Raw genomic sequence first — 26,545 nt, forward strand, 5'->3', positions numbered from 1 at the left:
AGGTTTTAAAACACCATCACTATGCTCCTTTACCCTTTAGTCTGATTTACCTTAGTCCAAACCAAGTCCATTTCATTCATATTACTACTTGAAGTCTGATCTCTTTTTCAGACTCTTTAACTTTTGCTTTATGGGATAATACTGACATTCATAGCTGCCAGACTCTGGCTCTGAGTCTCAGGTGCCACACAGATACCCAAAGTTCCAGGGACTAACCAGGTTATACACAAAGAGCTCAGCATCTCAGAATTTAGAAATAGTCATTACAACTCAGGAATTGATGTAGGGTAATTGGATTTTGAGTCACATTAAAAATGTTTTCCCACTTGTGAGTTATAAAGAAATTCATCCATATTTTCTTCTGGTACTTATATGGTTTCATTTTTTACATTTAGATCCCAGATTCATTTGTGGTTTATTTTGGAGTATGATATTAGGAATGGATCCAATTTTATCTTTTTGCAAATAGCTATCTAGTTGTTCTAAATACTATCTATTAAAATCTCATTTCCCCCAATGAATTGAGATACTACCTGTGATGGTTTGAAGCTGTATATGCCCCAGAAAATCATGTTCTTAAAGCTAATCCATTCCTGTGGGTGTAGACTTATTGTGGATAGGATGTTTTGATTAGGTTATTTCAGGTGAGGCATTCCCCAGGTGGGTCTTAATCCTCTTACTGGAGTCCTTTATAAGAGGATGAAATTCAGAGAAAGAGACTGAGAGGAAGATACAGAAGCCGAGAGAGAAAGCCACAGAAACAGAGAGGAAACCACTGAAGCCAGAAGCTGGAAACAATGAAACCCAGAAGAGACGGAGAGACCAGTAGATGCCAAGTGCCTTGCCATGTGACTGAGGCGTCCAGAAATCATCTGATGATGCCTTGATGGGACATTTTCATGGCCTCAGAACTTTTAAGCTTGTAAGCTAATAAATTCTCATTGTTAAAAACCAGTTCCGGTATACTGCATTTCGGCAAACTAAAACACCACCTTTATCGCATATTAAATTGAGCTTTTTTAACAGACTTTCAATACTGTCCCCTTGGTAGCCCTGTGCTTACGCTCCAGGGCACATGGCTTTAATTAGAATATGCTTTGATATATGGTAGGAGGAGTCTCTGGTAGAGCCGAGAGGGCCTTGTCTGGGGAAAGATCTACCCTTCCGTCACTCTCTAAAGTGGGAAGGGAGGTTGGGGGACACAGAAAACTGATGGGTAATGGGTGGGAGGGTTTACTCTCTCTGGTCCAATGTAACCAAGTTGCCTCCACCTCCCTAACACTCTGCAAACATGTGGGTCAGGTGATCCCTGTCCCCAGGAACCAGATTGGTGGAAACACCAAAACTGTGGATGGAAAGAAGTGCATCCTGATCCCCAGGACCCGGGGGCTTCATTTCTCCTGGGGAAGAGATCCCACTTTCCTGGTGGAGCTCAGACTCAGTCCTGGCTAAGGGACTGGCCCTAAAGGGCCTGGATAGGAGAGAGCTGACCAACTCCTTGGCGTGAAGCACAGCAGGGCAGAGGCAGGGTGAGGTGGTGGAGGAGAAGCCAGAAATAGGGTTGCCATGGGAGCAGAGGCCTACCTGGCACACACTTGTCACCGACTGAATCATGCTTAATGGACAAATGAGAAATCAGTTATATCCACTCTGGACATGGACATTTATTAAGGCTCTGGCAGCCCCCCTGGAGGCAAGCTGATCAGGGAAGCATCAGTGAGAGAGGGACCTCATTTTGACTCTGCTTTTGGAGGCGTCTCATTGTTTCCCTTATCCAGGATGAGAAGCTTGAGATCCTGGTGAAAACTGCGGGAGGAATCCCGAGACTACTTCCGTAGGAGACAATCCCCTGCGCCACGTTGTTACACACGAGGGGGCCCCCGGAGTCTCCCTGTGGGCAGAGAGGGAAGGGATGCTAAGCCAGGCCTTCTCCCTCCAGGCCTACCCCCTCCATGCTGCCCTAAGGCCTGGACTCCCAGGGGTGGGTGGGCACCTTTAATTACTGGGGGTACGTGAGATGGGGGTTGGTGGTAGTTGGTGCAGAAGCCAAGTCTCTGGGTCTTGCATTTACTGGACTGAGGCTTTGGCTGTGGTTACTGTCTGCAGCTCATCTCCAGCCCAGGTGACTTCACCTCCCCCAGTCGCATGTATGTTGCAGTGGGTCAGACGCCTTGCCCCCTCCCCGCAGAGATTGGTGGGAAGACCCACCCCCTCATCTGGCCCCCAGCCTGAGGATGTGGGGATGTAATCCATTCCCACCACCCCACTTTTGTCCAGGCCCCTCTGTCCCAGGGCAATGTTGGCAAATGCTTGCAGTCTTACCAGGAAGGCCGACCTTCTCTCCCGTGGGTCTCCCACGCAAATCTGCGTTTGACCCGTGTACAAAGGAAAGCGAATGCTGCACTCCTGATCATTCTCCACTCTCAGCTGCGCTTCTCGGAGTGTGTCTGTTCCTCTGTTCAGGTCCACTCGACCCCAGCCGGCCAAGGTGCACATGGTCCCAGGCCCCACCCTGGCCTCGGTCTCAGGCAGAGCCACTAGCCTCACGACTTGATTCAGTCTGGCTCTCCTCCTCAGCTGGCAGGGAGAGTCCGGGCATCCGGTCAGCTCGGGCCCAACCAAGGGCTCAGGACTGCGGGTGCAGTGCCCTGCCCCATGTCCCACCCCCACCCCGGGCCCTGCCCCAGTTCCCCCAGGAGGGATCCCAGGACACAGAGAAGCTGCCAGGTGGAGGGGACAGCTAGGTGCAGGAGAACCAGAGGATTTGGCAGGCGGTACCTGCAGGAGCATGATGTCATTCATGTTGGTCTGCTGGTTATAGCCAGGGTGGAGGAAGGCTCTGACCACAGGGATGCGCTGCTGGGTTCTTTCCCGCCTCTGGACATTGTGGGCTCCCAGGATGACTTTTATACGGCTGCAGAGGAAAGGTGAGTCCCGGGAGCTGCAGTGCAGCAGCTCTGCAGGGCTGAGGGGAACTGAGAGGCTGGGAGGGCCCTGGGGCTGAGCTCTCTGTGCCCTCTGCTTGTTGGCAGCCCTGAGCTGGGGCTTGCTGGGGCCCAGTAACTCTAAGTTTTGCTTCCCTCAGATTAAATTGAGCCGCAACATGTGCCTTCCTCCATCTCTTGCTATTTTCGATCAGTGTGCTTCTTCTCTACCTAGACCTGCCATTTGCACTGACCCATTCCCTCCCCGGCACACTTCCCCGACCCCTTTCTTGCCCTTTCATTGGAACCCTGCTTCCAATGGCTCCTCCTTGGAGCTCTTGCAGGCCCTGGGTTCCTGGCTGCCCAGGGAGCTCACCTTCCCTGGCAGTGAGCTGCTGTCAGCACAAAATCTTCTCGCACCAGGAAACCCCCGCAAGTGCTCGAGCCCCCCGGACTCTGGATGTGAAGATAAGCCATGTAGGGATGGGAATGGGGTCTGGCCTCTTGGCCTCCGATGATTTCCCCTGGAAGAAAGCATTTGGTGCTAATCTCTGTTCTCACTGAACCTGCAGAATGGGCACCGGGTTGGAGGCTCCAGAAGGGCTAGACAATGAGCAGGGGGCAGGAGGAGCTGGAGATCAGTAGTGAGGATTGTGGTTTGTAGGGCATCAGTCACTGGGACAGGGCTCCAGGGTGCTGTGGGAAGCACTGCTGCTGTGAAGGGAGACCCATTCTCCATCCCAATCCTTGGATCCCCCCCACCTCCCGGAAAAGAGAAGAGCATGCCTTGGTCTAGGCCAGCCAGTTCCAGTCACATGCATTGAGATGAGATGCTGTACTGTCATGATGGCAAATCTGGAGGCTCTGGAGTGACCACTCCCTGCAGTTCCCTGGGATTTTCTTTCTCAGGGAGTTTCCTGGATCCCTCTGAGTCCAGCTCATGGCCAGCTCACGGCAAGCATGGGACTGGTCCCTAAATAACTGGACATGAGCTGATGGGACTATTCTTGTGGCTGAATGAATGTATACAGCACATTTATATAGCACTTACTATGTGCTGGGGCTGTTCCAAGAGCTTTAAGTACATTAAATGATTAAACCCTCATAGCAACTCTGTGAGTTAGGTATTAAAATTATCCCTATCTTATAGATGAGGATACCAAGGAACTGTAAATTTAAATAACATGCCCAAGGATACAGAATTAAGATGTGGCTGAGGCAGGAGTCACAGCCAGTCTGACTCAGAGTCCATGTCCCTAACCACAGGATTACATTAAGTGGGGTGGGGGCTGAAGATGGACACTGGAATCGCCTGAACCACTGGGCCCATCTGAGAAGACAGGGTGCAGCCAAAGGCCTGGGATGTGGGGAGAGGTGGGAAATGGACTAGGAATGTCTCTGGACTAAGAGAGTAAGGGCCTTTGTGCTAGTGACCTCGCCAACTCTGCAACTCAGTGGGTCCTGGACGACTGCCCTGGCAGAGCCAATAGACTAAGTCTTGGGAAAGGCTGGCAACCGTGCTTTCCTGGGAACACAGCAACAATTCCCACTACTTCATGCCCTACATATGAGCATATTTCCTGGGATTGGTAAAAGAGGGATTTTATTGGTTCTCATTTCTAGCCTCCCCCCTTTTCTCAGAATCCTGTGACCTTCTAGAAAATTGCTACTCTCAGATGATAAAGATATGGCCTAAGGAAGGGAAAAACTCATGTGGCCTTCTAGGGAAAAGACTTCTTCACATTTCCACTGGTTTTCTACTCAGCTTCAGACTTGTTGGCTTGAGGTTCAGAAATTTACTGGGATGAAATGAGGCTAGGATACATCTGAGGAGTTCCTGACCAGGGCTACATGGAGGGTCCAGGATCCCAGGAGATTCAGTCCCTGGGGTGGGGTGGGGGGTCACTCACCTGCTCTAGTCCTGGGAGGAAGGAGAAAGGCCAACAGGAGCAGGAGTGGCCTCATCTTCCCTGGAAGCTGCCAGTCTGTTGCTGCTTGTGCTTCTTCCTGTCAGGTATTTAGCCGCCAAGACAGGAAGGAAGGGGGTGGGCTAGAGAATTCACAGTCCCATTCTCCTGCTGCTGTGCTGGGTTTCATCACCCAAGGCTGCCCGAGACGTTCCCCCACCAACTGCCAGTGATCTTGGTGAAGAGAGAAAAGTCCTGGCAAGCACCCTGATCTCCTGCTGAGCTGCCGAGTCAGTGCTGAGAGTAGAATAGGAACTCAGGGCAACAAGAGGAAGGCTATGGGCACTGTGCCCCAGAACCCCAAACCCATCAAATTCCATAACATCCCCACGAGTGCATGCAAACTGGCAGCTGCCTATTTCCTTCCGTTTCCTATCACCCTGGGATCAGAGCTTCAGTCCTTTGGAATTTCAGGGGTTCTAAATGAACGTAAGTTCTAGATTGCTTATTCATTTATACTCAAGGGTTTGGATGAAGGTGAATGAAAGATGGGTGGAATGTGGTGGTGGGATGTGGCTGACAATACAAAGAAAAAGTTGAAGGGGGCAGAAGAGGAAAAGTGAAGCCTGACTTACTTCATCGTTGGGCCATGGTCAGCCCGCTGAGACCCCTGTTGCTCCCGCTTCTTCCTAGAAGATGTCAGTGCGGTTTGAGTAGGCATCCTCCCTGAATGGGTAGAAAATGCTGTCAGATGGAGAAAAGGGAAGAACAAGGCTGTGCCACTGATAATTACTTTCGCAGGTCACTGGAGTCCTTACAAATCCAGTGTGGAAGGCTCCTGCTTTTCTGCTTCCTCCTCACCGTGTCCTAGAAGGATCCTTGAACACAGAAGAGGCCTAGTGACTTGATTTTGTTGAGAGCTGTCAGGCCCTGGCAGGAAAACATCTAAGATCCCATTTCATCCATGAATGTAAGAGACCAACCCAATCCCCATTCTCTGCCCCAGAGGGATAGCTTCTAAGGAAATACGTCATTGCTCTGCTACTTATAATAGACAAATATTGGGAGAAAAGTACAGCAAATTACTTCAGGGTAGCACAGAGTGTTGTCAAACACACTTAAAAACTATTGAGAAGATTCTGGGAATGCAGAGACAAGCATTATAATCTAATTTTTGCAAAAAATAGCAAAATTGAAGACTAATACAATTCTCGATGTTTTATGTGGTGTGATAGACCCACTCGAAAATCTTACGGAATTTAAGAACTCTCTGCTCATATATAAATATACACAGTTTTCACTTAGTTTCAGCTGCCCAGAGCCTAGGATATGGTCTATGATTGTGACTTCAGGAAACTCCTTAATGTGTCTGAAAAGTGATATGCAGAAAAAAGAGAAAAATAAAGAGAATATAGTATAACAGCTTTACTAATGAAGTAATTTTAATTTATTATTACCTAAATTTTTTCAATATTTTATTTTGTTTTAAAAACATTAATGTAACTTAAACAAAGAAAAAGGATACAGAACATTTTGCACAGGTGAAGAAAAGGAGTTAAAACTAGACACCCAATGATGTGATTAAAGATATGGATAGAGAATTCTGATTTTTGTTAATGGTGGTCAAGATTTAAGACCAACCTTCCCACTAAAAACAACCCAAAACACACCTGTTTAAAATATCAAAATATCTTAAGATCTCAAAGAACTTCTGAGGCAAGAATCAGAGCAAAATAGAAGGAAGAATGGAAGCCCAATTAGGAAAATGAGCCCAAATGCTGCTCTTCTTCTGAGGGGATTTGATAAACCCACAAAACATAGAACTCAAAGAAGAAGACCCACACAACTGGGTCTAATTGGAAACCCTCCCTGCAATGAGTTGGGACCTAAAAAGTCTACATCCTCAAAGTAACACCTGGTTCCTAATACATAAATGATGGGCAGTTCTTGCAAGAAATGGCATGAAAGATTTGAATTATCTGGATTTTTTCATGGAATCTCAAACCCTGAACTTACATTAGAGTTGGTTATAGGCTATGCCCCAAGATATCTGGCAGAAGCAGATGCAAACCTGGAGGAAACTGTCACTGTCCTCAGACTTGAATTATACCTAAAAATTGTTTTTCAAGTTAATGGCAAGCTTGTGGTCAAAGATAAACAAACACACAAAGAAATAAGACACAATGACCAAGAAACAACTGACAATAGGCAATTAAGAGAGCAAAATACTTTGCTGGAATAATATTATTGGAATAATAAAATACAGATTATGAAACAATATTGTTGATATAAACAAACTTAAACAAACTTAAAACTTAAAAATAGTTGCAGGAAACATGAAATGATAAAAAAAAATATATGTATATCTTAAAGAATGAGGTAAAGTAAAAATATCCCAGACAAACACAAACTAGGAGAGTTTACCACATTAAAGAAAACTGTAAGGGGAGAAAGAAAAGGACACAGGATGGAAGGTGTCATATGCAAGAAGGAACAAAGATCCAAGAAAGTAGTAAATATATGGCTAAATCTGAATAAACATTGATGTATAAAACAGCAATAATATTTTTGGCATCTAAAAACACAGAAATAAAATGCATGACAGCTATAGCAAACAAGTTGAGAAGGTGGTCTATTGAATTAAAGTGATCAAAGGACTTGGCATTTTCTTAGAGGAAACTAAAGTTATTGCTTAAATTTAGACTTTGTGTAATTGAGGATGAATGCTATAATTTCTATAATGACTATCAAAATAATAGAACTATTGTGTATAATTCTAAATTAGACCTAGGAAAATGTAATGATCTAAAAAAAAATATTCAATCAGTCCAAAAGAAGGCAAATAAGGAGAGACCAAAAAATGAAGAATATGGGGATCAAACATAAAGCACAAAATAAGATGATACAAACCCAGAGATATCAATAATTACATTAAATATACTTAAAGACACATTTTTCGACTAAGTAAAAAATCCTACAGCATGCTGCTTAGAATAAACATATCTTTAAAAAAAGTTTACAGGAAGATTGAAAGCAAAAGAATGGAAAGAATCATACTATGCAAACACTAACTAACAGAAATCTGTTACAGCTATATTCATATTTTAAAAATCTTTACTATAGAAAACACTTCTATAGAAAAAAAGGGCTCACTTCTTATAATAAAAGGTTCAATTTACAGGAAAAAATAATTTTAAATTTGTATGCATCTAACTGCATAGGCTTAGATTTTATAAAGCGAAAAATGACAGATACAGTGGGAAGAAAAAAAATCCATAGTGATTTGGGGGATATTTTGAAACATATCTCTTAAACTGATGACATGAAAGTTATGAACAGCTGATGAATAAAATGGACATAACCGTGTGCCCAGCAACTGCAGAAAACGTACTCTTTTCAAGCACAGAATATTTACGAAAAGTTGACCATAGATTGGGCCATAGACTTTCTCAAAAATGTATAAAGGATTAAGATTATATAGAATTTAATTTAGGCCACAATAAATTTAAGCTAGAAATTAATAACAAAAATATGAGCAGAAAAATCCCTATATTTTTAAAACTAAATAAATAGAATACTAAAGAAATCACAACTCAAAGTAAAAAAAAACATAATGGAAATTAAATATATTTACAATAAACATTGATAAAATAATTTATAGTAAAATTTATTGGATTCATACGAACAAAGATGCAATTTGGCTTCAATCTCAGACCACACCCCCAAATTAATTAATTTAAAGGACTGCTTGGCTTAAACAACAGGAATTTGTTTTCTTGCAGTTTGGGAGTCTAGAAATCCCAAATCCCGTCAGTAGGTTCATGCTTTCTGTGATGTCTGTAACGTTCTAGTGGTGACTTGCCAGTAACTCATAACTCCATCTCTGCCTCTGTCGTATGGCCATTTTCTTCTCCTTTGTCTGCTACTAACTGTCAGAATTTCCTCTGCTTGTAAGGACTCCAGCCATACTGGATTGATTCAGTTTGGCCTCACCCTAACTAATAACATCTTCAAAGGCCCTATTTACAAATGGGTTCACATTCACAGGCCTGGAGGTTGGGCCTTGAACATATCTTTGTGATGTCAATTATGGACATGATTCAATCCATAACAATGAATTTGAGACCTTGAAAGTGAGAGAAGCAAAAGACACATCATAGAAGGGGCAAAGATACTGGTAACAAACATGACTAACAAAGGGCTTGTATTTAAATGCACATAGAACTTCTACAAATAAATATCAAAAAGTCAATTAACTCAGTAGGATATGGGCACAAGATGTGTGCAGCCTCATTTCAAAAGAGGAAATCCAGATGGCCATTAAATATATGAAAAATTGTTGGCTTTCCCTAAATACCAGAGAACCAAAAATTTAAATCACAGTGAGATACCAGTTGCAGTCACTAGATTGGCCCTTTCCCCACTCCTAGCTATACACCCTAGAAAAACGCATGCAAATTTCTACATATATATATGTATATGGTAGACATATACCGTGTGTGTGTGTGTATACATTATATATACATTTTATATATATACATACATCATATATATATGCAGCATTATTCATAATAGCCCCAAACTGGAAACTCTTGGGAGGTCCCTCATCAATAGCATGAATAATTAAATTGTGGTATATGCATATAATGGAAAATTGCATAGGAATAAAAATGAATGAACAATTGCCAAATGCAACTTCACAAATGATTTGTATAAACATGTTGAGTGAAAGAAGGAAGACCCCAGAAGCCCTCATTCATGTGATTCTATTTATATAAAGTTAAAAACCTGGCAAAACAAAACTCAGTTCCATAGGGATGCATATATAGGTGGTAAAAGTATAAGGAAAAGCAAGAAAGCGGTTATTACAAAAGTCAGAATAGTGGTTAACTCTGGGGACTGGAGGGCAGAGAAAGCACTTTGATCAAGAAGAGACATATGGGGGATTTCTGGAGTGTTGACCATGTTCTATTTCTTGACATAAATTGTAGCCACTGCCTTATTCTTTAAACTGCACATATATGTTTTGTGAACTTTTCCTGTGTGCTATATTTTGCAAAAAAAAATTTTTTTTTTCAATTCTGGTTGCCAGAGGGTGAGGGTGAGAGAGAACATTTGGATGGGACAGGGCATATATGGAATACATGAGAGTAGATAGGGTCATGTATTTTTCAGTTTTTATTTTCTATTTTGATTTAAAAATTGTGATATTCTCCCAAGTAAAAACTGTGATATATTTCACAATATCCCATAGTTCGTTAAGTCTACTTTGTCTGTTTTATTACATTTCCGTCAGTTATGATTTTTTTTCTCCTCTGGGATGTTAGGACGTTGAAATAGGCCAGGGCCTCCTCCCTGGGCCCCATAAGCCACTGACAACGCAAATCCTCCTTGCAGGCAGTTGGCTGCTGTTGCTGGGTCACTTCCCCCTCCTTCCCTTTGATGCTACCCTAGTCAGTAACCACTTCTAGATCCTTCTGGCTCTGTAGGAGACCAGTGTATGACTAAGGCACTCGGACATCCTCAGAGTTTCCTTTATAACAGTCCTAGGAGGACAGATGTACTGATGAGCTTGTGATTGTTTTATGACTTTGCAGCAAAGTGAGAAGGGCTCTGGTACCTGAGAGTCACTGCTGGGAGAGTCCTGGGCCAGAGCCAGGGTCTTCCCACAACATGTGTTTGCAGGGAGCAAGACTTTCTTGCCAAGAGTTGGTCTGCATTGTTGTCTTTGTAGGGAAGGGTGACAAAGGAAGGGCTGACCTCTGGAAGGAAGGATTCTGAGGCATGTAGTGTGCTGTGGCAAATTCGTTAGAATTTGCATAAAAGCTTCCCATCAGAATAGACAGAGGGAGCGATCCTCCCTGGAAGCCCTGGATGTGGAGAGAATGATTGGCAAAAGACTTAAGACCCCCAGTCTTTCCTGGCAGAGGAGCTTACTTCTCAGACTGAGCAGCAGCCCCTGGGGCTGGCCCTGAGTAAACGCGAGACAGAGGTGGAGTGAGACTGGCGGACGGACACACATTCCCTGGGTCCTCTTCCAAAAATGCTCAGGCAATGCAAATATGCAGCTATAGGAGAACTGTAATATCAATGATGGGATGAAATGTGCTTTAAAGGACTATTTAGTGGCATGGGAAAATTTTTTATTACCTAATATTAAGTGGAAAGAGTAGAATGTAAAACTACGTATACAATTTAATACTAATTCTGTTAAAAAAGGCAACAATCAGAACAATAACTTGACTTTTATTTTCACCTTTATATTTTCCACTTTTTTTTTCTATAGTGGGAAAGAATTAGTTTTATAAGCAGAAAAAAATTAGGGGCCATTATCCTTGTAAACAGCAAGCACTATTAAGAATTGTAGAGTAAAGATGAGCGAGTAGTTAAGCAAGATGGTTTCCTTTTCCTCCAGGGGACAGAGGTGAACTTCGTCGCCCAGCTTCACCTGAGGTGCCGTATGGCCGTGTGACTATTGGAACACGTGGACGTGAGTGGAAATGATGTGTGCACCCTCCGGACCTGGCCCATAAAATCCTCCCTGCCTGATCATCTGGGCCCTTCCATTTGTGGTTTGACACATTTGAGCTTGGGGAACTTGGAGGCCATCTTTAGGGGACTGAATCTGGGGCTCTTATTCTTGGGCTGAGCATTGTAACTTGTCCAAATGGGGACACTTGAGTGTAAAAGGGGTGCTACTCATCAGGAATAGAAGAAACTCTTGTGCTAGTCACTGAAATTTTATAGTTTATCCATTAGGGCAGTCAGGGTTATCTTAACTAATACATGTACCCACTTACATAAGCTTACCTTTTTCCCACGTGGAATACTTAAAAAAAAAACAAAAGTATTTTAATAATTATAAAATTAAAAAGATTAAAAAATTTAAAGGAATATAGGGAAGAAAAATGCCTTACTCTCACCACTCTGACCACTGTAATATAAATGTATTTCCATCCAGTTTTTTTCTTTGTATATTTTTGAATACTATATTTTGATTATTCAAGATAAACAGTCCTCTCATTTTATTAAAAATCTATTAGTGAATATCATTTTAGAATCTTATTCATATTTAATAAATAAGGTTTTAAGTTATCTAAATAATATATAAAAGTTGTAGAAAAATGAGGAAAATGGATACGTAGAAACAAAGAAACAAAAAGCCTAAAGGCCAAATATATGTATAAGCAAAAATTCGACTGTAGTGTATATTACTCTATAGCTTGCTTTTAACATAAACATACCTGGTGAACTATCTTCCATGCAACAAAGCGCGCATCATAACTTTAAAAGGCTCCATAATGTTCAATCACATGTAATTTTTAAAAAGCCAATTTTCCAACTATTGCTGGACATTGGCATTGTTTCTAAGATTTTACTTGTGTAAGAAAACTACAAGTAAAAGCCTTGTTTGGATTTCTTGGTGTGATGTCTGTCTGGGTCAGTCTCTCTTTTTCCCCCATGATCTTTGTCTACAAGGTGTGAAAATGCCATCTTCTCAATGTCATACTGATTCTGAGTGTTACTCTTTTAAAACCTTCTCAATCAGATAAGCAAAAAATTATTAATATTTTAATTTGCAATGATTAAGTAGCTTAACTTTTTTCCACGTTTATTAGGATTTTTTTGATATCTTGCCTATTAATGTTGCCTAATTTTCTCTAACAGTGTATAATGCAGATGTTAATGGTTGCAAAATACAGAGTGTGGATGTGCCATATTTCATCCCTTCCCTGTTTTAGGCACTGTGATGGTTACATTCATGTGTCAGCTTGGCCAGGTGATGGTGCCCAGGTGTCTGGTCAAGCAAGCACTGGCCTAACTGTTACTGCAAGGAACTTTGTGGCTGGTTAATAAACCAGAAGGCTGGTTTATTAAATCATCAGTCAGTTGATTGCATCTGTGGCTGATTACATCTACCATTAACTAAAGGAGTGTCTTCTGCAATGAGAGAATCCAATCATTTGGCTTTAATCCAGTCAGTTGAAGACTTTTAAGGGAGAAGAGAGAGAACTTTCGTATCTTCTTCAGACAGCCAGCCTCTCCTAGGGAGTTCATCAAAGACCTTCACAGGAGTTGCCAGCTCGCGTCCTGCCCTATGGAATTTGGACTCGTGCATCCCCACAGTTGCATGAGACACTTTTATAAAATCTCATATTTGCAGCTATCTCCTGTTGGTTCTGTTTCCCTAGAGAACCCCGACTAATACAGGCATTTATACTGATTCCAATATAGGATCAATTATGAAATAATGCTGTGGTGAACATCTTTACGAATAACATCTTCCTCCTCACCCCCTCACATTTCTTTATGAGTAATATCTTTCTCCCTGCACCCCCACCCCCTCACATCTTAGGTCTTATAAAAGCTAATGTCCTGGAAATGAAACTGCTAGATTAAGAGAGAGAAAAAAATATATAAACTTAGAGTTCATTTTAAGGAAACACGTACCATCAAGAGCAGGCCAGTCTGCATGGCACTATGGTCGTAATGAGGTGTGGTTTTCCTTTCCAATGCATCTCATGCCCTGAGTTGAGTGTCTCTGTCGGATGCAGGAGGAAGCTGGACCTTCAGGCACTGTCCCAGTGGCCACAGCCCCTTGCCTTACGGTGGTGAAATCCCTGACCACTCTGTGCTGGCTCTGGCTTGCACCCTGGGGTTCCAGGGAGTTCTCCATGGCTGGGTTTCTGGGTTCTTTAAATTTCTTTGGTGTCATTGCTTCTCCCATAGCATCATGTATTACTGCTGCGACCTGAAGTCACCCCCTGGCTCCCACCTGCTCTTCCGTTCACGTCCTCATGTCTGCGTGTGCATTTAGCTTCTCTCACCTGTGCTTCTGTCAACATTGCACTCCCCAGGGAAAGGCTCAGCAGACGGACATAGGGGCAGCCTTATGTGAAAAATAAGTCTCTATTTGCTTTTCCTGTTTTTTGTCCCACCCCCACGTGACGGATTTTGCTTTTTCACATGCACGTGATTTATTTGTTATTCTTTCTAATGAAGTTGCTTCTCTTTTTGATGCGGGCCCCTCTTGAGTCAGTGTTTGTTCAGCTGTCAGGAATCTGCTCTGTTCTGTAGTGTTTAGCTCACTAATGTTGCTGTTTGAGGGACATAGGATCCTAAAATAAGGTAATCTGGGCCACAAGGAATTTGCAGTCTTGCCCTTGAAGTGAGGCATTTCTCGGGATTTAGGACTGAGGTTCATGCCTTCCATGTATAAAATAAAAAAAGACAAGCTGTCTTGTTTACCATCTTCCTCCCTCCCTTACAGTTGAGCATGGGCTTCACTGAGCACAAACTGGAAACCTCAGGGCCAGAGGATCTCCAAGTCTCCTCCAAGTCTCACACTGCCCTTCTGGAAGCAAACAAGGTCATGCATGTGAAACAGTATTGTGCAAAAGAGATAAAATACCAATAATGTAATTATTTTAAAAACAAGGAAGATTTTATTATTTGTGGCTCTCAAATACAGATCCATCCAAGCCAAACTGACCTGCCTGGTGGAAGAAAAGGAACCAGGGGAATTTAAAGGAAATTTCTCATCACCGCGCAAGTTTTCTGAGGGCAGGAACAAAGCCTGTTGTGTGCCTGGCACAAAGAGAGAGGTCAACAAGTATTTGCCTAATTGAGGGATGGTAAAGTGGTACTTTCCCTCTGGCTCACAAAGTGGCCATAATCCAGATGGCCAGCAGGGGGAGCCTGGGCACGGAGACCCCTGCAGGCCGCAAGGCGCTGAGACTGCTGATGGCAGAGTTCTTGAGAATGGTCGGAGGGCTCCGGCCCCGTGCAGGTGGGAGGTGGCCCCTTTGGTAGGCATCAGGGGGGCTGGCAGCCCAGGTTTGGCTGGGACTAGCAATAGAGGAGAATCCACACGGGGCTCTGGGAATTTCACGAGGAGTTGAGAGAGGGGCTGGCTCAAAACAGGGTGGGCTGAAGGTAAAGTGGCTGGTGGCCACCGGCGCTCAGATGGAAAATAGGGGCCGGTGTGGGAAGGTCAGCCTGGAAGGAAGGTTGGCTGAGCTCAGTGATGGGCTCAGGGCAGGGCAGGAAAATGGAACCTGGGTGGACTGAGGGGCTTCATAGGAACATCTCAGTTCCCTAAGCTGCAGACTGTCCTGGGGGAAAAGCCTGCCTCCCTGGAGATAGAGGCCCTGGAAATTGGGAATGGTGTCCATGGTGGGTCCCTTGAGCTATCACCCGTCTCTGCTAAATTGTTGGGGGAATGATGAAGGTGCTTGGCTTAGAGGAGATAAGAAGTTCCCAAGGGCTGGAGAATTCATTCTGGGGGGACAAGATTTTTCTTTTATAATGGATTTCAGACTCAGCCCTGGCATCAAAAAGTGTTACAGTGTGATTGAGAAGTTGATGAGAAACTAAACTGCATGGGGTTTAGGGAGAAGGAAGAGCTAGAGGAGAAAGGAGGAAGAAAAAACAGGAAGTGTAGCAGAGGGCTTCCTGGAGCCATGTTGCTGCATAGCAAAAGTGGTTCAATAAATATATGAGACCTCAGTCATTTTCATTCTAGAGATCCATTTATTATGGCCCTGTAATCCTGCCACGGAATCCTTGCCTCTGCCCCAGAAAAGGTGGTCAGTCACAGAGGAAGCTTAGCCTGATGCCTGCAGTTAATGGTGTTTCATTATTTTCTTTATCCAGGGCAGGAAGTGTGAGACCTTGACAAAGACCCCTGGAGGTGTCCCGTTTTTTGGTCCACAGGAAAAAATCCCCTGGACCACATTGTTACACACGAGAGGCCCCCCGGAGTCCCCCTGTGGAAAGAGAGGGGAAAGACTGAGCTGGGCCACTTAATGGTCCTGCCCTCCCCACTGTCTGGGCCCCCTGTTCTCAGAGAAGGCAGGTGGGTGGGTGGCCTCTGCTTGTGTGCTGTGTGTGTGCAATCAGGGGCAGGGCAGGCCCCAGTGACCCCTCAGACCCCAGACTCCAGCCTGGCCCTGACTGTTCTCTCCAGCTTTACCCAGGCAAGGCCTTTCTCCCCCATCTGCAGGAATACTCCAGTGATAGAGCTGCTGTGGGATGACCGATCCCTCCCCATCCCAGCCCCCATCCAAGGGAGAAAGACTAGGGACTGGATTTGTGGGGGATCAAACTCTCAGTACCCCAGACCTCCCTCAAGTTTCTGCCTCCCTGGGGCTTGTCTAGGTAGATGCTGGAAAGCTGACCTGGAAACTGATCTTCATCTTCTCCGGGTCCCCCACGCATATCTCGGCGGCCCTGCTGTAATAGCCGGGGAAGAGGGAGGTGCACACCTGATCCCCCTGCACAGTCAGCTGCACCTCATGCAGTGTGGTTGTCGTAATACCCACTGCGACCCGCCCCCAGCCAGCCACACTGCACACCTGCCCTGGCCTCACCCGGGCCTTGCTCCTGGGCAGGCTGAAGGGGCGCACGGCTGCAGTCCGTTTGGCCTTTCTCTCCAGCTGGAGGGGAGAGGAAGAGGGTCCAGGGCAGCCAGGAGCCTTCTGGGCCTGGAGACCCCGAGGAGGCTGCACTGCCTTCCCTCTGAGACTCTCAGGCAGCCAAGGTGGGAAAAAAGGAAGGGACAGGGATCCCGGCAGGTGGAGAAATTCCGTCGACCCAGGAGAGCCAGAGCCAGCAGGGAGGTTTGCCTTACCTGCAGTAACATGATGTCATTGGAGTAGTTCTTGGGATTATAGGCTGGGTGCTGGGTGGCTCTTCTCACAGCAATGAGCTGCTGGGTCTTTTCCTGCTCCTTGATATTGTGGGCCCCCAGGGTGACATTTATTGAGCTGTTTACAGAAAATGGGGTAGGGGAGGAGGTGGGTAGAGTCACAGGAGATAGGGCCCAGGAGCCTGGAAGGTTGGACAGCTTATGACTGGGCAGGGCTGGAGCTGAGGGGCAATCAAGAGGCCAAGAGGCCTTGTGGCTGAGCTCTGTGCTCTGCTTCTCAAAGGCACTGAGGGTGGGGCTCCCTGGAACCCTCTCTTAGCCTCAGGCAATATCATGAAATTGCTCCAGTTTGGGTTGTGACCCTCAATGCATGCTCTCAACCTACACCGCTGCCATATTTGGCCAGTGTGTTCCCCGTCCCTCTCTTTTCAACTGTGCCACTTGCCCTGATCTCCAACCATTCTGATCCTCAAACTCACTTGTCTTATTTCTCACCCTCTTATGGTCCTTATGCTCTCAGATAGCTCCTCTGATGAGCCATCTTGGGCCTTCGTTACCTGGAGCCCACGTGCTCCTATGGGCTCAGTACCTGGGGAGAGAGCAGGGTCCCTGTTGGGGTTCTCGGTAGGTGTAGCTGGCTGCTGCTCCTCACCTGCCCCAGCAGTGAGCAGCTGTCAGAATGAAGTCCTCTCGCACCAGGACACCGCCGCACCGTTTCTTACTCCCCTGAGCCAGGAACTGGAGAAACGCCATGTAGGGGCGGGAATGGGGCTTGGCCTCGTGGCCCCCGATGATCTCCTCTGAAAGAAAAGGCTGGGAGATGGGTGACTGACTGGGAGGAGCTGCGGTCAGGAGGGAAGGCTTAGGAAGGCACCTGCTAGGGCAGTGCTCGTGGGTCCACAGGCAGCACTTCTTGCAGGCAGAATGGCCTTTTCTTAATCTCAAGCTTCAGAATTCCCTCTGAGAAAGGAGAACAGTGCTTACTTGGCACGTCCAATTCAGACATGGTTTTGGAGGGGACAGGATCTGTCTTCAAGGATGTAGACACATCATTACCCTGATTTCTTCTTTCTTTGTGAGTTTCCCAGACCCCCCCTGAGCCTCTATGCTAACCTCCACATTGGTGCCATTTTCTAATAATCAACTCATGAACTGATGGATGAGAATTTCTAAAAATTCTCATCCTAGGGCATAACACATCCTAGGTGCTCTGTAAGTGTGTGTTGTCTGCATGAACGCCTGACTCCCAATTAGCCTTTGGAAGAGGTTTGGCGAGGGTAGCACTAGTGGGATTAAGGCCACAGGGAATGCAGGAGGGTCTTCCAAAGACAGTGGAGCAGCCAGGAACCTGGAAGGCAGGGAAGGTGGAGAGGCAGACTGAAGCTGGGCTGCCAGCTCCTTGCTGTGGTGCCGTGGCCACAGTGAGAGTGATGGGTGCAGTCACTTGTCACCTCGGAGGTCAAGTGCACTCTGTCTCCTGGGCAGCAGTTCAGCCTGGAGGAGGGGATGGAGGGCGCTGGGGAATGATTTAACTGGGCCCGGTGACCACCCCCACTACTCCAGCCCTGTGTGTCTGAGCTTCCCTTTCCTGGGATGGAGTGAAGGATTTTAATTACTCATCTTTTGGAGCTTTACATCCTCTGCCTATTGCCTTTTTTAAGAAGAACCCACTTTCTAGGTGATAAGGGAGGAGGTGGGGGGAGTAGCTAAAACCTACTAAACATTTTAGGGAACATTATTCTGAATATATTTGTTGAGGGTCTTTCTGGAATAGAGTTGCTTGTCTGGGTTTGAGATGGGAGCTGGGATTCAAAAAATTCCTGGGTTTAGGCTGAAGAGAAATTCCTGAGCAGTGCCAGGCAGAAGGTTCAGGAGTATAGGGGATTTGGGGGAAGGGGCTCAGGCTTTTGGGATGGGGGTGGCCACTCACCTGCCCCAGCCCCGAGGGGCAGGAGAAAGACCAAGAGGAGCAGGAGCTGCTGCATCTTCCCGAAAAGTCTGCCCAGGTCAGAGCTGGTGGTGCTTTCTCCTTCCAGACTCAAAGCCCCTGGAGGAGAACGAAGGAGGGGCGGGCTCAGGGAGCTCATCTACCCGGCAGAGCTGTGCTCCTCTGGTTTTGTTGGCTGTCATCATACGAGGGGGCTTGTTCTCTGTCTTGGGTTAGGTGAGAACCGGGCGGTCACCACATTTGCACCCACTGCTGCTGAGTCACAAGGAGAAAGCAAGAATAAAGAACAAACGAGCAAGAAAGTGGAGGCTGTTGAGGCTTTCGCAGCAGCCATCAGAAGGGCTGGAACCCAAGAAGTCCAGGCCCCCCGTGATTGAACCAAGGATTATTTCTTTGACTCTTGGCTGTTTTTCTATTCTGATGAAATCATGAGAGTAATTATTTAGCAAGGCAGGTTTAGGCGTATGGGAGAAACGGCTCTTTCCCTTGAAAAGCTGATGGTCTGCTGGAGTAGACTGAAAATCTGTAGTTAGGGCACAAGATGGTGAAGACTAAGGTGGGGGGGATTCCTTGATGGTGTGAGATAGAAGCTGAGATCTGCCATAGGAGTGTGCTGTGGACACACCCAGACACCCCAGTGGTAGCCCCATTTGCTAGCTTACTGCTATTGCAACCTCATGTATTCAGAGTATTTAGAATCCCCTCTTTAAGTGTGAATATTCTGTGAAAAAGAGATTCTCTTATCACACAATTTAGAACAAAAGTGTTAGAGTTGATAATCAGTGGACTAGAATGAACCAATTATTGGGTCCGTTGGAATTGAGTGGTCTGATGGGTTCAAACTTAGAAAATTTAACACCCTTGAGCTGTGGTGGGGAGCGTCCCACCACCCAGACCATGGAGCCCGTGATGGGGGAGGGGTGGTTTCCACGGAAAATGCTGGTTATTGTTGCCGAGTAATGAGGAAATGGGTGCTGACTGCCCTAATAATAACGATCCACTGAGTATTATCTGTCCAGTGCCTAGAGACACATGGCACTGATGTCCTTGGGCTTAGCAAAGATAAGTTGCCAGTAAACATTTGCAAATAGGTTATCCCAGCACTCCTACCAGCATGGAGATAGAGGAAAGTCATGGAAAGGAAGGCACTGTGAATTCTAAACAGTCCAAACCCAATTCTGTGAAAGGAACAGCACTCATGGATGCGTAGAAAAATAGTGGAAAGAAACACACTCATGCATCAATGATGACAATCTCTGGGTGTTGGAATTCTCAGTAATTTTAATTTTTCCATTTGCCTGTTCTGTATTTAACTGTCTTTCTATGATGAACATGTTTTACTTTTATATCCAGAATACATTTTTCCCCATAGTGTGAGCATGCTTATCAATGGCAAACATTCAGCAAACCACTTTTTATTTTCAGCTCAGCCTTCTTTAAGGTGGATATTTTAAAAATAGGTTGATTTTCTGAATATATTCATATATAAAAAATTCAGAGAATGTGGGAAAATACAAGGAAAAATATACCTAATAGGCTATAGGCTACCATTGAAACAAGGGCTTTTCATTGTAATGAGTTCTCTTTGGAGATATATATACATATATATATATATATATATTTATATAGATAATATTCTATTTACTGTTTGATATACTGTATTTTATCACATAATAAAACACAATGGTACCAAGAATGTATAAGTAAACATCATTTATTGTTGTGTTCATACTTATAAAAATAAGCAAACAAAAATTAAAATTATCAGTGATAACCACCTTTAAAATTTTGCTGTATTTTAACTTTTTCCCCTGCAAGTTCTTTGAAGATAACAGGATTGCAGAGAGAGATACTTCTCCTAAGTTATGAGTGAGATGGAATATATGAGTTGAAACAGTGAGAAGGACGTGTTACCCCATGCCTGAGGTCCAAGCTTAGTTCTGCAACTGTGCCCGGGCCGGGGGTGAGGCCTCTGGGTGCACCTGCTGGAGCTGGCCTAGTCCAGGGCACTCTACTCAGAAACTGGGCATGATGCCACCAAGACTAGAAGACTTTCCTCCATTTTCCAGGCATCCTGTAAACCTCCCCAATTTGATTTGGTTTTGGGTGTGACTAGCCTCAGGAACGACTGGAATTAAATTTTGGACGAGCCCAGGCTTAGAGTCTGACCCAGGGAGATTTAGGGAAAGTGGGGATAGTTTTGCCTATCTGATTTTGTGTACCAAGGTTCACACTCATTGCACTCAAATCAAATGAAGTTAGGCTGGTTCAAGGTGCTCAAATTACTCACCACCTTCCACCCTCCCTCCTGGAGAGGGGCGTGTCCACTGACACTGAGCAGGATTGGAAAATCTCTGCCATTCTCAGACCTAATGTGATAATGTGCACCAAAAAACCATAACATGTAACATAAATAAAATTTGAATGAATATTATTATTTTCTGAACGAGATAATTTTGATTCTTGTGGATCTCAACCCTCCAGGCCAAGCAATTCACCAGGCAAACTCGATGAAACTGCATAATTCTATGATAACACTGATGCTTGGCTGTATCCCCAGCATCTAGCCCAGTAAGTGTGGAAGTATTGATTGATGGCGCAAGCGATGCTTTCCATCCTGCTGCAGAGAGGAGGTCTCTCTCCTTTAAACGGTCGCTGTATTACAGGGTGCCAACCCAGAGAGTCCTTTAGCCCAGAGGCCAGGCTGTCAGCTGTGACCAAGAGGGACAGGCTGAAAAGGGCTCAGTCTGCTGAGTGACCTGTCAGCCAATGGACACTGGTTGCACAAGGGATACTTGTCTGGATGAGAAGGGCTGACATGGCCCTGCTCAGGTAAAAGGTGTGGCCTGGAGGACCAGGGCCACATCCTGCCTTCCTGTCTTCCATGAACAGAGCAGAAGGCAGCTTGACAGTGAAGATCAATCTGGAATGGGCAGAAAGCCTGCTGGGATCCCTGCAGGATTCTGGGAATCCTGGAAAGTGGGAGGTGAGGCGAGGCTGGCTCAAGCCAGGATGGAAGGTGCCCTCGGGTTCCTTCAGGGCTGCAGAAGGATACACCACCAGGACGCTGGAGGCTGCACTGGGCTTGTCCCCAGATAGGGCTGGGACAGACACATGAGCTAGGCCTGGGAGTACTGAAGGGCCTTCCAGGAACTTCCCAGCCTTCCAAGCTACCAGCTGCTCTGATGTGGAGAGGGAGGACTGTGTGGGGTGAGCTATGCCTTTCTAAGAGTCTCCCACCGAGTTCCAGCAAGGTGAAGTAGCTGTCTACCCCAGGGCTTCTTAGGCCATGCTCCTTTCAACTCTGGATTTTTGTTTTTGTTGCAATATTGGCACCGGAGTAGGCTGGGCTAAGGGTATGTGGGATGGAATGAGTTGGAGGACAATGTGGATGAGCTAAGTAATTATTCTAGAGAGGGTCAATTTTCCCCTTGTCTAGATGGAGCTTAGTTAGACTCAGTCTGGCAGGGGGACCTGACACATCTGGGTAGATATCAACACAGAATTATTGTACTATTCTAGAGTTAGGAGGCAGGGTTTGCTGCAGGAAGGAACATATAGCAAATTGGAAGTGTGAACAGTTGGCTGCTGGACTTGCAGTTGGCACCTATTGAAGGTTGTTCAATGAATAAATGAGGAATCAGACATTTCCACTCTAGAGATGGAAGTTTATTGAGGCCTCGGTATCCCTTCCCCATGTACCCCCATCCCTGGCCTAATGCAGTCTGGCCTCTGCCCCAGAGAAGATGGACAGATCAAAACTGGAGTCACCTTAGTCTGGTGTCTGTAGTTTTAAGCGTCTCATTGTTTTTTTTATCCAGGACAGGTAGCTCGAGATCTTGGTGTAGACACGAGGAGGTTTCCCATTCTTATTTCCAAAGGAGACGATGCCCTGGGCCACCTTGTTACACACGAGGGGGCCCCCGGAATCCCCCTGTGGGCAGAGGGGGAAGGAGTAAGCTAGGCCTCCTCGTGGCCCTGCCCTCCCAGCTGCCCTGGGGTGGGTGGTCTCTCTTAGGGTGCTGAGTGTGAGATGCAGGGCGGGGCAGACCTTGGTGCCTCCCTCAGCCCTGAATGTTCCCTCCAGTTGCCAGAAGCTGGGCTTTGTTCTCCCCTAGGACGCCTCTGCCCATAAAGTGGCTGCAGGACAGTAGGTGTCCCATCTCCTCCCAGGGAGAAAGGATCTGGAGACTGGATGGGTGGAAAGGCTGAGTGCATGGGGATATGCCTAGTTCCCACAGCCCCACATGTCCTCAAAGCTCCTCTGTGCCCAGGGCTGAGCTTGGAAGATGCTGGTGATCTCACCTTAAAAGAAGTCTTGTTCTTATTTGGGTCCCCCACACATAGCTGGATGGCGCTGTTGTAATAGCCTTTGTAGCGAGAGATGCATGACTTATCCTTTTGGATTTTGAGGTCTACCTCATGTAGAATGTTTGTGCGCTCGTTCACTTGGATGCGTCCCCAGCCGGCCACATTGCACACCATCCCTGGCTTCACCTGCCCGCTCCTCGTGGGTAGACTGAGGATGCGCACCACTGCAGACAGGTTGGCTTTTCTCGTCAGCTGAAAGGGAGAGGAAAGATATTCCAATCTCCTAACAAGGTTTCCAGAGATAGTCATGGGGTTGCACTTTGACTTTATCACCCAGGGACAAGTGAGGAGTTCGTATTGGGAAGGAGGAGAGGGAAGGAGATCATGGGCAATGGAAAAATCCTTGGAATGAAGGGAGCTAGAACCTGCGGAACGGTGAGCCTTACCTGCAGTAACATGATGTCGTTGGCCAAAGTGCTACTATCATAGGCTGGGTGGCGGATGGCTTTTCTTACAGGGATGTTCTGCTGGGTCTTTTCCTTCTTCTTCACGTTGTGGGCCCCCAGGATGACATTTATTTTGCTGCACAGAGAGCATAATGGTGGACAGGGGAGTCATCAGAGCCCAGGATCGTAGAAGGGCAGGGGACAGTCCAGGGCAGGGCAGAACTGGAGCTGAGGGGAATTTGATAGCATGGGGTCCTAGAGCTCAGCTCTCTGGGCCCTCTGCTTCTTTGTAGCCTAAGCTAGGTGGCAGATCCTAGTGCAGATACGGGGATGCTCAGTCATGCACAGGAGTTGACTGTTTCCAAGAAAAAGTATGCATTTCTCAAATTTTCACGCTGGGCTCTAGTGTACATCCTTGACCTCTTTTGTATGCCACATTTGATCAGCATGTACTTTCTTTCCACAAGAAACCATTTGCATTGGCCTGTACCCCCAGCCCCTGCCCCAAACTTACCTGTACTGCTTTTTTTTTTTTTCCCTCTTACCTCTATTCTCAGCTGGCTCCTTGGAGGAGCTCTTCTTATGTTTACTGGATGGGCCAAATTAGCTGTCCCTGAGAAGAGGGTTCCTGTGAAGTGTCTACAGAAAGTGGGGGTCCAGTTATTCCTCTCACCTCCCCCAGCAGTGAGCTGCTGTCATCACAAAGTCTTCACGCACCAGGAACCCCCCACAACTTTTCCCTGGTGTCTTGATCCGAAGAAACGCCATGTAGGGATGAGAATGCCGCTTGGCCTCATGGCCCCCGATGATTTTCCCTGAAAGAAAAATTCTTCCCTACCTGCTGTGCTCATTGAGTCCAGGGTGGACATTTGCCTTATGGTTTCAGAAAGACTGATGATGGGAGGTGGGATAAACTAGAGTAGGGATGGAAGGTGTTGGAGTCGGGTGGCAGGTAGTGTTGTCGGTAGTAGCAGGGAGCAACCATGAAGGGGGTCCCCTGTGTTCTTTGGGTAGCATTCCTGGCTTGCAAAGTGACCCATGAGACTCAGATTCTCTCTATGGTAAAGAGAAGAGCAGTCTTTGTTCCTTAATTCCTGCTTCAGACATATATGTTGAAGGATAGGATTTGTATTTGGAACAGGCAGTAAGGTCCCAGTAGATCATGGAAAATCTTCTCCCTGAGGTTTCCTGAGACCTCTTTCCCCTCTTGTTTCCCAGCCCCTGTTAAGCTGCAACTGGTTTGTAATACTTGGAACTTGAGCTCAAGATGCTGACTTATAGTTGATCTTTATCTGCTGGGGTCTGACAAATAGTGTCCCGTGACACTGAATGAAGGAATGGACCCTAACTTCCTCCGGATGAGGGTTGTTTGGGGCCATGCTTGTGAGACTCTGAGCAGCAGGGAAGATGGGGCTTTTCAAAGGCACTGAACTCATCTGTTACTGGAAAATTACCAGAGAAGACTTGAGACTGTGCCAAGGCAAAAATGAATGTTAAGGGGACCAGGATGCCACCAACTCAGGGTCATCTGGGTCCTAAATTCTTTCCTGGACAGCCCTGCATTACAAAGCTTGGAGAAGGCGGTGGGGATTGAGGGTAGATTTTAAGGCACTGAGTTAAGAGTTAGTGGATCTTACCTTGATTACTGAATCCAGTCCCTTTCTCCAAAGTATCATTTCCTGGGGAATTAATTATTTCTCACTCCCAGCTTCCACCCTTCTTCCGGATGCCTTTTTGAAGAGCCCAATTTCCAAATGCCAAGAGTAAGGCCTTCTGAGCCTTCTAGAGAATAACTACTGCCTCTCCATTCCCACCGATTGTCTCCAGCATCAGATTTGCGGGTCTTTGAGTGAGGTTGGACCTGGGGTTCAGAAAGATCCTGGAGAAGGACCCGGGCCAGGAGGTGTCTGAGTTGTGGCATCTGAGCAGGGCTGTGCCAGTGTGGGAGGGAGTCCTCAGGCGTCTGAGGGTAGGGGGTCACTCACCTGTCTTGGCCCCAGGGGGAAGGAGAAGGGCCAGCAGGAGGAACAGCAGCTGCATCTTCCTTGGTAGGCTGCCAGGTCAGAGCTTCTTGTGATTCCTCCTTGCTCTCTTTTATCCCCCAGGACTCTCCTCTGGTGTTTTGGGACTTCGTCATATCAGGCTATCTATCTCTGAATACGTCTCACCACTGTCTGATCAAGTCCTTGATCCTGAGTTGAGTAAGAACTCATCAGTCATTACATAAGCACAATGACCACACTGGCAGGAAACAGGAACCCAGCACTGTCATTTGGGATGTTTGGAGATGCCATACCAGGCAGTAGCGGGTCCTTGAGCCACAGAAACTGAGTTTCCTAATTTCCTTGGCCCTCTTTCTTATTTCTGTGCTGGTAAGACCCTTTTTTGGGTGAGAGGGGTATTAAAAATGAGGTTCCTTTTTTTTTTCTGGAGGAAACTGAAACATCAGTGACTAGAGCGGGTGTGTTGAGGTCCATGATAGACATGGGGATAAAATGGCATGGGAATAATGCTGAAGATGGGTTTGTTGTAGTTTCTAAAGAACTTAGTGGCTTAAAACAACAGCAACAATTATTTTGATCAGCTTCCCAAATGTGAGCACCCCCAGAAAGCAAGTCAGGAAGAAGGTGTGTCCTTTTTATTACTTAGCCTTTGAAGTCACATAGGATCAGTTCTATAATATTGTATTGGTTGGAGCAATCAAAAGTCCCCACTCAGATTGAAAGGGAAGGAACATGGACCCCACTTCTCAGTGGGAGGAGTGTTGAAGTCATATTGTAAGAAGAGCCTGTGGGATGGAGATATACGGTGGCAGTCGTTTAGGACTAAATAATCTGCTGCACGGCTTTAGGTGCATGCAGAATTTGTCAGAGGAACTGAAAACATGACAGGTCTAAGTCTAGGTCATAGTCTGTTCCTTTGGGCAGGTTGGAGTCTGCTTTGTCCAAACCACATGCTCTGAGAATGGAAGAGGGTGGGTTATCCCAAAAGAATATTCTCTTTAATGAATTACTGCTACCACATTAAGTGGCAATGGGTGTCAGGGAGCCAAAGCAATATTCTCAGAGCCCTGGCCAGAACACTAAATTTGCTAAATAAACTTGCTAAACAAGTTATCGTGTACCACTTGCTAAACAAATAAGCCTGATGATCTTCATATAACAGAAAAGAGAAGAGAGTCATGGAATTGAAAAATATTGTTGATTGTGAATATCTTGATACCAATTCTCTTAAACAACAACAACAACAACAACAAAAAACCATTAGTTAAAGAAATAAAGTGACTCCAGGAGGGTGGGGAGCCACAGCAGTCCAGAGCGGGGCGACAGAGCCTGATCAAGGTGAGGAAGGTGTCCACA

General features: G+C 45.9%; 3 protein-coding genes across 8 annotated transcripts; all 3 read right to left on the reverse strand.

Annotated features, from left to right (window-relative positions):
* Window positions 1–1,635: 1,635 nt before the first annotated feature.
* On the reverse strand, window positions 1,636–4,971 carry CTSG (cathepsin G). Its single transcript, XM_037834706.1, has 5 exons — window positions 4,835–4,971; window positions 3,301–3,448; window positions 2,779–2,914; window positions 2,323–2,577; window positions 1,636–1,891 (listed from the first exon to the last, which is right to left on the reverse strand). The coding sequence occupies exons 1-5, from the start codon at window positions 4,887–4,889 to the stop codon at window positions 1,703–1,705; spliced, it is 783 nt and encodes a 260-aa protein (XP_037690634.1). The 5' UTR covers window positions 4,890–4,971; the 3' UTR covers window positions 1,636–1,702.
* A 9,359-nt stretch (window positions 4,972–14,330) lies between these two features.
* On the reverse strand, window positions 14,331–18,766 carry LOC119532363 (granzyme H-like). 4 transcript variants are annotated; one of them, XM_037834702.1, is made up of 6 exons: window positions 18,412–18,544; window positions 17,466–17,975; window positions 17,134–17,281; window positions 16,464–16,599; window positions 16,012–16,269; window positions 14,331–15,600 (listed from the first exon to the last, which is right to left on the reverse strand). In XM_037834702.1, the coding sequence occupies exons 2-6, from the start codon at window positions 17,485–17,487 to the stop codon at window positions 15,457–15,459; spliced, it is 708 nt and encodes a 235-aa protein (XP_037690630.1). In that variant the 5' UTR covers window positions 17,488–17,975; window positions 18,412–18,544; the 3' UTR covers window positions 14,331–15,456. The 4 variants fall into 4 exon arrangements, with proteins under 4 accessions (XP_037690630.1, XP_037690629.1, XP_037690632.1 ...); XM_037834704.1 differs by lacking the exon at window positions 17,466–17,975 and having other exon boundaries at window positions 15,424–15,600; window positions 16,012–16,066; window positions 16,204–16,269; window positions 18,412–18,766; XM_037834703.1 differs by lacking the exon at window positions 17,466–17,975 and having other exon boundaries at window positions 15,424–15,600; window positions 16,012–16,066; window positions 16,189–16,269; window positions 18,412–18,766.
* A 3,317-nt stretch (window positions 18,767–22,083) lies between these two features.
* On the reverse strand, window positions 22,084–25,346 carry LOC119533496 (duodenase-1-like). Of its 3 annotated transcripts, XM_037835549.1 has the most exons (6): window positions 25,172–25,346; window positions 24,824–24,865; window positions 23,860–24,001; window positions 23,187–23,322; window positions 22,735–22,992; window positions 22,084–22,363 (listed from the first exon to the last, which is right to left on the reverse strand). In XM_037835549.1, exons 1-6 carry the CDS (start codon window positions 25,224–25,226, stop codon window positions 22,202–22,204), a joined length of 795 nt encoding a protein of 264 aa, XP_037691477.1. In that variant the 5' UTR covers window positions 25,227–25,346; the 3' UTR covers window positions 22,084–22,201. The 3 variants fall into 3 exon arrangements, with proteins under 3 accessions (XP_037691477.1, XP_037691478.1, XP_037691479.1); XM_037835550.1 differs by lacking the exon at window positions 24,824–24,865; XM_037835551.1 differs by having other exon boundaries at window positions 23,860–25,065; window positions 25,172–25,258.
* Between the last annotated feature and the right edge of the window lie 1,199 nt (window positions 25,347–26,545).

The sequence above is a fragment of the Choloepus didactylus genome, chromosome 4, assembly GCF_015220235.1.
Source record: "Choloepus didactylus isolate mChoDid1 chromosome 4, mChoDid1.pri, whole genome shotgun sequence".
NCBI lineage: Eukaryota > Metazoa > Chordata > Mammalia > Pilosa > Megalonychidae > Choloepus > Choloepus didactylus.